The 11,038-nt window shown below is 46.1% G+C and overlaps 1 protein-coding gene across 1 annotated transcript in view; it reads right to left on the bottom strand.

The window, feature by feature from the left end:
* Nucleotides 1–3,224: 3,224 nt before the first annotated feature.
* phf14 (PHD finger protein 14) overlaps nt 3,225–11,038 on the bottom strand; it is a gene marked incomplete at its 5' end in the record, with an annotated part of 54,997 nt that continues 47,183 nt past the window's right edge. Inside the window, 1 exon segment of the mRNA XM_083684898.1 lies at nt 3,225–4,509. Coding sequence (XP_083541024.1) covers nt 4,399–4,509 — 111 coding nt within the window. The 3' untranslated portion in view covers nt 3,225–4,398.

Raw genomic sequence — 11,038 nt, 5'->3', positions numbered from 1 at the left:
GGGGGGGGGGGGGGGGTAGAGAGAGAGAGGGGGGGGGGGGGGTTAGAGAGAGAGAGAGAGAGAGAGAGAGAGAGAGATATGTTTTGTACAGTATAAAGGTCCATCGAAATAGACAAAGAACAGATGCTTCCATCCTGTCCTGGAGGCAGTAGGCCCCTACTGCAGTGCCGGAATGATGTAATGTAATTGCAACCTCCTTAAAGGGATAGTTCAGTTAAATTATCAAATTCCTTCATTTTTGGGGGGGTCAACTTGTTCACTTGGTTACAGTCACCTAGCACTACAGCTTTATAGCTTTATCATTTTTATGCCTAATTATGCAATTTGGGTGAACTATTCCTTTAAGTCTTACAGTCTTCCTGAGTCTGGATATGGATACAATATCTCAAACCATAACTACAGTCCCATTTTCCCCTGTTGCTTTTGAAATAAAAAATATGATTTACTGTTATGAAAGGCTTAAAACATTGTATCTGCTACAACAGTTAACCATAGAACAAACATATCTTCCATAATCTCAGGCAGATCGATATGCTTTTTACTGGTCAAGGCAGCGTGTGAATGTGGCTCAGTGATCTTTTGAAGGTAGCCAGTAATCTCTGAAGCTTGGTTGTGTCTGTCTGAATTACACCTCCCATAAAGATGTAATAGGCAGACAATCAGTACCTAGTATCTGTACAGCCTTGCAGGGTAGCCTATTTACCTTTTTATGTGGGTGTAAATTTGACAGATACCAAGGACAGAACCTCTTTCCAGGCATTGTACCTTTATACTGAGAAGTACTGGATCAGACACACACACACACACACACACACACAGACACACACACACACACACACACACTTCAATAAAATTCTACTGGACATTTTACTGCACAACCAACCCTGTGAAAGCATAAAAACACAACTCTGAACAAAGGGGGAGACAGGAGCACAATTTGGTAACGTTGTCTGGAATTGTATCGGCAAGATGTAATGGTGAAATAATACTGTGTGCCTCTCCTCTCCCTTGGCTCCATAACACGCAAACTGAATTTAATACAGCTCAAGCTCCGTTACCCAAGACAACTGTCTCCCTAACTCTAAATATATATGAATTATAACCCTGTCCTATCTGCGTCAGCGTTCTGATTGCTCCTTGTTGTAGCTGTCATAATAACACCAGGTAAGAGAACAGACTGAATCACGGGGTAGTTGTTATGAGTGAAAGTTCAGCGGGTGTTGCGGCAGCACTGGGAGGAACAGTGTGGGCCCTTCGCGTCCCTCTCTGTACACGTGGTCCACGCTCGGTTCTAATTCTGTCCAATCTGTGGGAGTTATTAATTTGTCTGAGTGAAGAGGGAGATTCAATTGTCTCAGGAACCTTTTCAGGACCCCCATCTCTTAATGAGTGTCTTCATCCCGAGGCGTCAAGATGGAGAGATTATATCCCTGTAGAACACACAAACACACACACACACACACACACACACACACAACAATAAAGAAGAAGAAGACTGTCATAACACGGTAAGCCTCGAAAAGGTCACACAGGCACCTCTTACATACTGAGAGGTTGTTATCGTAGGAATTATCCGCAGCAATTAAAACTGAGAGACACGGAGAGAGAAGGAACTGAGGAGAATATTCAAATGCCCTTGTTAATGTCGCAGTGCCACTTAAGTAAATCTTTACTGTTATATCTCATGAGCAAACAGGATGGGTATTAGTTATCATTGAGGTGGAGACTTGGAGAGGGGAGGCTTATGATGGCAATGCTGTCGGAACAAAGATCTGCCTGATTAAGATCCGGCAGAGTAATAAATCTGGAAACTTACCTGGAGAAGCCCCCACATCGCCCCCACATCGAAAACTTTTACAGTGATGCTGGAAAGCAGGCCCTTCTCTTTTATTGGTCTGCAGTGTATTAAGTTTGGTGAGAGAATGTAGTCTCCTTTGCTAGTCAAATATTCCCTGTTCTATTTTTGTACACCCGAATGGCAGAACTGTAAACGGTGTAGGTTCATATTAAAAAGTATTTTGGAATTGACTGAACAAGTCTACCATACAAATGAGCGACACAAACACTCAATTGTAATAACAGCACAAACCAATCATCTAAGCAAATGATCTAAACATACAGTATGATTAGCGAAGGCGGCAGCACATCACCTGCTTCAGCAGCCGTGACGTTGACAAGTCGGTCAAGAGGACCATCAAGGTGACAATAAAGACACAATTAAAGAGGATAGTGCTTCTGTTCTTTTTGTTCTTGACAGCTAGCACAGTTCCGTCTCCATCTCTCCCCCTGTAAGGATATCATTAGGGGCTGTTTAGTATGCGGCGGGTGTAAATGGGAGATTGGCGGGGCACGGGGCGGCGGAGCGGGCCACTCCGTCATTAATGCGCCCATCGCTGTTATTACAGGCCTAATGACATCCTCCTCAGACGGCGTGCTGTGAGCTCGACTGCAGGGAGCCCGGCTCAAACGTCTGCGGGCGCCGAAGCCTCCCATCAAAGCGCATCAATTCTTACGTGTCTCTACCCCCCCCCACCCCCCACCCCACAAAAGAATCAGAGCCCTCCAGATAATGTCTTTCACGGTTCAGCGGCCTTACAGGGGTTCCCTCCTGCTTGGCCTTGAAATGGGCAAATTAATAGTTCCTTTGAAACAAATTGGAATTACACCCCTCGATGCATTAATGTCAGGATGCTACCGCCTTGACATGGGGGGTTTGTGAGGCGATGAAATATAAAGATCCGACAGCTTTTCATTTTTTTTTCACCCTTTTGTGGAAGTATGAGAGAGATTTGTGTGTGTGTGTGTGTGTGTGTGTGTGTGTGTGTGTATATGCACGGGTGTGCACAGCACCCCCTACTAGGCTGTCCATGCCATGTCTGCAGTGTGAATGGAAGGGTGAAAGCCTCTGACCCTAGAATGCTCGGGAGACCCCTGCTGACTCAGGCCCCAACCCAGCACCCTACCAGATGATCTCACTCACCAACACTCTATTTCACCAGCACTCTTCATCACATTACAGACTGCTGTGCAAAAGGAGGCATCAAATTGAGCAAGGAGAGTTTAGCTTTGTATCAACAATAAATTAAATTGAATAACATTTCAATAATAATTTGGCAGTAAACATATCTATATGAAACAAAATAAGCAATATGGTTTAATCATAATCTAATCATAATAATGCATATCACTCAGAAGGCATGTATTATTTCTGCATTGTATGTTTATTGACACTTTAACATTTACAAAGTATCTAAATACAGACTCTTGGTAAACGCATATGCTGGAAATTCCACCTCATTCCTTTTATCTCAAATCGAATGAGGACATGGACTACATTGGTAGCACATAAAGAGGTAATAAACACTGTAAATCAAAGGCTAAAAGTGTGGACATGGATTGTAGTTTCTGAACAGGCTGTGCAGAAAGAGAAAAATCTGTACTAAACAAAATAGAGAGTGTGATTATTCCCAACATTTAGTGCTATAACAAAGAGAATACTTGTAATACTTGTAAGTGCCACCTATGTCGAAACCATACAGTACATGCATAAAAATATAAAAACCAATTCATAGAAAACAAAAGGTAATGACAACTGAGAGAGAGAACAGAGGCCAGATAGAAAAGCTATTTTGAACTGGTGTCACAAGACCGTGGTATTCACATGCTGCACAGAAAATAGTGTTTCAACAAGGGCCATAAGAGTTTAGTAAGACTTATCGAGACTTAACGCACTCTGATGACTTCACATAGCAAACAGTGCACTGAGGATAGACCCTCGAGTCGCTGTGAACACCATTTATACGCCGGCTAGTGTATGAAAATAGATTGCAGGGAAAGGGTTTGGTCAGCCTCATAAATACATCGAGTGGACGTGGCCTTTAACAGTCGAGACTAATCCAACCAGACACTTTCCCTGGGTTTATCTCTGCTGCAAAATAATACCACTGGTGCCCCTGAAAACATTCATCATCAGTCACTCACGCGGGGGCCTCACTGGACAGAATACTCTTCTCTGAATACATTGATGTGCTGCTTCATGAAGATGTTAGAATACAAACAAGATGTCAGTGTCATCATCTCCAGTTACTATCCAGCCAGCACGATGATGTGAGCGCTTTCCTCTGAAAAATACATGCTATGCTGCTTTCTCCCTAAAAGATACCACCATTCAAATACAATCTTTTTCTAAAATATACGGTTCCTCTGGCTACAAAACTAGCATGGGTGGTACCTCAATCCTATAAGTGATTGATAAGTAGAGATGTGTGCAGTAACATTGTTAAAATTGAGAGACACTACAAAAGTAACTCTGCCGTTACCTTGAAGTCCTGAGCCTGGAGGTGATGGCACTGACTGTTACAATTTGATCACTATGCTTTATGATAAGGTCACGCTGTTTCAGTTTGGAATTTCATGCCCCGCCATTTCCTCTTTGACACAATCCTCATCCTCCTCCTCCTCCTCTTGTTCCTCTTGTTCCCCCGGTTCCCCCTCTTCCTCCTCTTCCTCCTGAAAAACACAATCAAATACTGTAAAACATGGATCCAGTATTCACAGAGACAAAAAAACAAAAAAAAAACAGATACCTTTCGACAACAGTTCTGGTGAATCCCATCATGACTGTATATCACAATGACAAAGAAAAGTTTTTTTGTGAGAAAACGTCAGTTGCAATATCAACACCGCGAGATGACTTTCCGGGGTAATGACGAAACGCAGCCATTTCCCCTCAGAACAAAGTCACGATGGGGGCAGCGCTGCGTTCGAGAGAGCCAGCTGATTTAGCCAGGGAGACAAAGTGAAACTGACGGCGGCGGTGGCTACAGCGACGATTAAATGAGTCTGACAGATGCAATTATCTCCTCCTCCAGAGGTTAATAAACACATCTACACACTCTAATGTGTGATCACCATGTTAGAATCACCCGGCCTGGCTACAACACCTCCTCGGCGCCTGCCCTCCCGGGGGCCCCGCGCCCGGCCACCTACGCTCTTGCAGTCAGGATACACACACTCCTGAGAGAAGCGTGGCTGAGAGGAGCCCGTCACCTGTCACTGTCGGTACATCTAGATGGGGATTCTCGTATCGGAGAGGAGCTACGGTGTCAAATGCATCTGGATCTCTCTCTGTTTATATACACTATATCAGATTAGGTCCTCTATGGTATTTCAATACAAGAGCATAGTGCACTCCCAAGTGCACTTCAATACCAGCTAATTGGGCGAATTCAGTCTCTAGGCGTCGAGTCCCCAGGTATCTCTCTGGTATTTAGATATCAGAGCATTATGACTTATACAGTAGTGACTGTAAACACAGGAGTGGAAGTCCCAGGCTAGTTAAGTGTGAAGTGATGCTACGGGTTGTAAATCAGCTGGAGCCGAGTGCTCTTCATATATCAGCTCTTTACTCACAGAACCTTGTCTTTGTCTCACCATGACTTTTGATATGCACCCCCCCCCCCCCCCGCTCCCCCCCCAACCTGATGAAAAATCCATTACTTTTTCCTGAACTCTGGATACTTTTCCTCCGCTGGCCCATGGGCCGATATAAATCTAGCTGTGGGGTGACACCTCATGAACCCCGCCGCTGTATCCACCCGTGCCATCCACCAAATCTCCCTGACAAGCCTGCCAATTTTCCAATTACCTGTGGCGCCATCCGTTATCGGACAACCAGTCAGCTCTTAAATGGGAAACAAGAGGGGAGGTGGGGCCCGCGCATGCTAACAATCTCATAAAGCCAGGGCTGAGCTGAGCTGAGTGTCTCCCCCCTCCCCTCCCCTCCCCTGATTTACAGTCTGTCCCTGGGGAGAGGGGTGACACCCATGCTCCTGGCCTCTGGGGGCTTGATTTGCGGGGGCCTGCTGCTGATCCCCCCTCCCCCTCCCTCTTTCCTGTTTTTGCCTGAGGGAAGGGAAAGGAGACGGTGCGTCTCTGCTCCTGAGAAAGGCTACACAGACGACTGCTCCTCCACCACAGCCACAGTCCTGCTTGCAGCAGCAGCAGCAGCAGACACTTACAGAGCTCACATCTCCAGTTTAGAGAGGAGGGGGGAGAGAGGGGGGGGGGGGGGGGGGTAATCTTCATTTGTTTTCATGTTCCAGCTGCTTTGCCTTTGGAGGCGATGCTAGCAGTGAAGATTGCCTTCCGTTAGGACCCAACACTCCATTCATCCCCCATAGTCAGGCTTATAGAGTGAGTCTACAGAAATTGCCTCTGCGGCATGCAATTTAAGCTGCCAGAGAGATGGAGAAGACTAGCTGTTAATCATATTTGAAATACACATATCACCTGGGGTATCTGAGGAATTCTGGGAGAATGTAATCCCTGTCTCTGAGAGCACACACACACACACACACACACGCACACGTACACAGACACACAACTGCACGCACGCTCACACATACACACATACACACACACACACACACACACACACACACACACACACACACTGCAGCAGATCCTCTTAGTCGAGCGCTGCATGGAAAGCCTCCTCTACAGTATCTGTATGTGTGAAGACTATGACAGCACTATGCATACATACACACACTTAACACTTTATTAGGAACACCTGTACACCTTCTCCTGGTGGAGGTGGTGGAATCGTGTGGGAATGTTTTCTTGGCACACTTTGGGCCTGTTAATACCAATCAATCATCGCTTGAATGCCACAGCCTATTTGAGTATTGTTGCTGACCATGTGCATCCCTTCATGGCCACAATTTACTCATCTTCGAATGGCTACTTCCAGCATGATAATGCACCATGTCACAAAGCAAAAGTCGTCTCAAACTGGTTTCATGAACATAACAATGAGTTCAGTGTTCTTCAGTGACCTTCCCAGTCACCGGATCAGAATCCAATAGAACTCCTTCGGCATGTGATAGAATGGGAGATTCACAGCTTGAAAGAGTACCTGAATAATCTGCAGGAATTGCGTGACGCAATCATGTCATCATGGACCAGAACCTCAAAGGAATGTTTCCAACGGAAGAATTGAGGCTGTTTTGAGAGCAAAGGGAGGCCCTACCCAGTATTAGTATAGTGTAAATCAATGCTGGAGGAGCTGAAGGATGACTGTTTTAATAAACAGTTGGGCCAGGAAGGGTGAAGGGGTATGTATGGTTGTACTTTTACTGATGTGAAATTGTGTGTCTAAATGGCCACACTGTATGAATAATACCAAAATTACCATATACCATACTGATGGGTGAGCCACCAGACAAGGAGCAGTTACAGAAGGCATCCAGTGACCACCATCCCTTAATTCCCTTTGAAGTTTTCTTCCTCCATCAGTAGAAGAGATGGAGATAGTGGGGGCTCGGTGTTGTATCAGCAGCCACCCCAGCCGCCCCCCCCCGACAGAGTGATATTTGCTTTGTGAGGAGTTGACAGGAAGAGCCACGAGGAAGACGCTCCCCCCTCCGAGCTTCCCAGGGCCTGAGAGAAGATGACGCACTCTGGCATTGTGGGATATCTCCATCACTTCCCTCTGGGGAGAGAGAGGGGCGAGACCCCCCACACCCCCATCTCTCCCCCCCCCCCCCATACACACACACACACACACACACACACACACACACACACACACTCACTCACTCACTCACTCACTCACTCACTCTCCATGGAGTAGCGGAGCCCTCTGGCACTTGCATATACATGTACTGTATGATAATGAAATGCCACATTTTTTATTTTTTTTTATTTTTTTTATTCTAATTGAGTTTGGGCGTCCTTAAAGGGCATGAGAAGCCTGTCTCCTGTTCACTGCTGCTGCTTCTCTGGCATGTGAGGCAGGACGAGGAGGAGGAGGAGGAGGAGGAGGAGAGCGTCGACTGAACCCTAGGTGGCAACAAAGGCCCGTCGAGCGCTAATGCGTTTGAGGCTGAGACCCCCCGCTGGAATAGAGGAATAACCCCCCCCCCCGCCACACACACTTCCCACTCCCCTCCCACCCACACACCCAAACGCAGTCAACTTCATAAACTGGGATTAAAATAATGCTGTAAAAAGAATTCAAATTTACAACGCTGCATGTACTTTAATAAGCTTTAGCCTCCTTTATCAAGCCGGCGCAGTCCTCAAAAGAATTACCGACCAATTAGTATGACTTATTCCCTTATCGTGTTTTCTGCTTTTTATTGTATTTACGTGTGTGTGTGTGTGTGTGTGTGTGTGTGTGTGTGTCTACAGTGAACAAGCTGCATGAGGCGCCCAAGCTGCTTTATTATTTCTCTCCTCTTTGATGGGAAGGTGCTGCTGTGACTCTCTGAGGCTTACGGCTCCCCGTACGCAAGACTGATGCTCCCCAAACCCAGATGAAAACGCACATAACACACATCAAAAACAAACAAGAAATCCCACCAAATGACCCCAACCTACAAGTCTGATCAGAAAAGAGAGAGAGCACGCTACAAAGACAGACGCCGGGTGAGGCTTTTGTGTAGATTCCGAAGAAAACGACAATCCTTCTCTTTTCAAAGAGGCAGCACTGGTGTGTGGTCCCTTTGAAAAGCCACAGACGGAATTCAGAGGAAAGAAACAAACAATTCAATAACGTCAATGCTTGGTTTGGGGTGAGGTGAAGAGAGAGAGAGAGAGAGCCATCAAAGTGAGAGAGCCATCAAAAAGTCAAATCAAATGTGTGTGTGTGTGTGTGTGTGTGTGTGTGTGTGTGTGTGTTGCAGCACTGCTGTATGGGTGTGAGTGTGTGCTTGTATTTGCGTGTTACTGCTTGCATGTTAGTGCTTTGTGTGTGTGTGCTTTGTGTGTGTGTGTGTGTGTCCAGTGGTGTGATTTAAAGTTCCTGTTGCCATTCAGGAGATGATACACTTGCAGTCAGTCATAAACAGTAGGTTCATTAGCTCGTTCAGACTGTGCGTTACGCGCTACATTTACCCACCTCTGCCCCTTCCCGCCTCCTCTCCTCTCCTCTCCTCTCCTCTCCTCTCCTCTCCCGCACACCAGTCACCCAGCCACCCAGCCAAACCAGCCACCCAGCCAAACCAGTCACCAGAAAGCACAATTAAATTTCATGACTGCGCATATTTGCGATTCCCATTTCGTTTATTACAAAGGGCATTCATTAATCTCCGGGGTTTTTTTCTCTCTCAGAGAAACGGATTTCCATTTTAGTGAGGCGTGACAGACACTGAGGTGAACTTACCAGGCGATGCCTAATTTAATCAGAGGTAAAATGCACAAGCGGGGTTTTTTTTAATTTTTTATCCCTTCTCTGATAAGATCTGATGCTCCGAGTTGAAAATATACGTCAGGGAGAGGTACTTTCTCTCTGGTTCCAATCTGAACCATTTACAATAAAGCGCTAAATCATAAATAGGTCTGAGTGCTTGAAACTGTGGGCAAATTGGCCGTGCGTCTCAACCATTACTGCTGAACGCTGGAGAGAGAGAGAGAGAGAGAGAGAGAGAGAGAGAGAGAGACACAGAGAGAGAGAGAGAGAGAGAGAGAGACACAGAGAGAGACAGAGAGAGACACAGAGAGACACAGAGAGAGAGAGAGAGACACAGAGAGAGAGAGAGAGAGAGACACAGAGAGAAAAAACTAATCAAAAATCAAAACAAAAATGTCACGTAAGCTAAAAATAAGTGACCGGGGAAGCGTCAGGTCGGGGGATTGTGTATTGTGTATTGTGTATTGGGTTGTGCTAGACTGGTTCTCTGTGGTGAATAATGTCACTGGAGGAGGCTACAGTAATGAGCCACAAGCAGCAGCCAAGGCAAGGCGTGCTGGTCCAGGTGGGGAGCCGGTCCTTTATCCCTGGGTGCTTATCATAAATGGTTCTGGTCGAGGTGGGGGACCCGGGTTGCCAGGTTCCAGAGGAATGGAGACTTCAGGAGAGAACTACTGTACAGTCTATAAAGAAGAAACCTTCATATTATGAACAGGAGGCTTTCCCCTGGTCCCCATTACTGTGATTTATGGCATCGATGAGACACACTCCTCCACAGAGGCATTTGTTAAACGGTGTGTTTGTGTGTGTGTATTTCTGTGTGTTTCCATGTGTGTGTGTGTGTGTGTGTGTGAGTGTGTAAGACAGAGCATGCCACACTACATTACTATTGTATCGTACATTGGGTGAAAAAACCCCCCTCAAAAAACAAGCAAATAAACCCATGTCCGACAAAAGACCCTTGAATTCAAAGTAATGAGAACAAATCGAATCAAGCTGACAAGAAGCCCACTTATATCTGACCAAAGGACTAGAAGACAGAACCAACATCCACATCTCAATTAGCTGGGAGCCCTGTGTGCAGAAGCAGATAACTCCTCCTGTGCCCAATGTCACCTTTATGGAGGTGATAAGGCAACTGTAGCCTACAGTCTATTTATTAATAATGCATGCCCTGGCTGTGGAGAAGAGCTGGGCTGCTCCCTGTAGTCTCACTGTCACCTGGGAGAGCTGACATAACTTTAACTCAAAGGCAATCTTCCAATACTCCTGCCTTCTCTAATACGTCTGTTGGCTGAGCTCACAAGCAAGTGCAGTAAACGCCGACCGGCCTGATGTGTGCTCTTACTGTACTGTGGCTCTGCACCGTACTCAGTAGCCCCAGGGCCCAAAAAACGGTTTGTTTTTTTATATCAGGCCTAGTCTGATATTGAGACGCGAATTACAGTAAGTAAACAAACAAACAAACAAACAGACAGATTTGGTGCTGAAGAACATTACATCACCTTAACTATGATCAGTGCTTAAACCCAAAACATATGGCCACATATGGGAAACGTGTTTAAACGCAGGAGGGAAAGCCATGAAGCTCCGTCTTCATGAAGCTCCGTAGTCACACAGTAAGGGCTTCAGCCTACGTGTCTTGTCCCTGTCTTTATGACCGTTACAACAGAGTACAGTATGTAGGGGGGTCCTGTAAGTGTCTGGCCACATGCAGTGGGCCCTGGCCTGGTCTCTAACAGGGTTATTAAAATGGACTCAGGTCCTGAGTAATGGACCAGCAGGCCTCGCTGGGGACACCCGGCAGCAATCACACACTCATGTTTACTCCGCAAATTGGCC

This window comes from Argentina silus, assembly GCF_951799395.1.
Source record: "Argentina silus genome assembly, chromosome: 14".
NCBI lineage: Eukaryota > Metazoa > Chordata > Actinopteri > Argentiniformes > Argentinidae > Argentina > Argentina silus.
The sequence above is the reverse complement of the archived record's forward strand: the minus strand, read 5'-3'. Positions and strand labels throughout refer to the sequence as shown.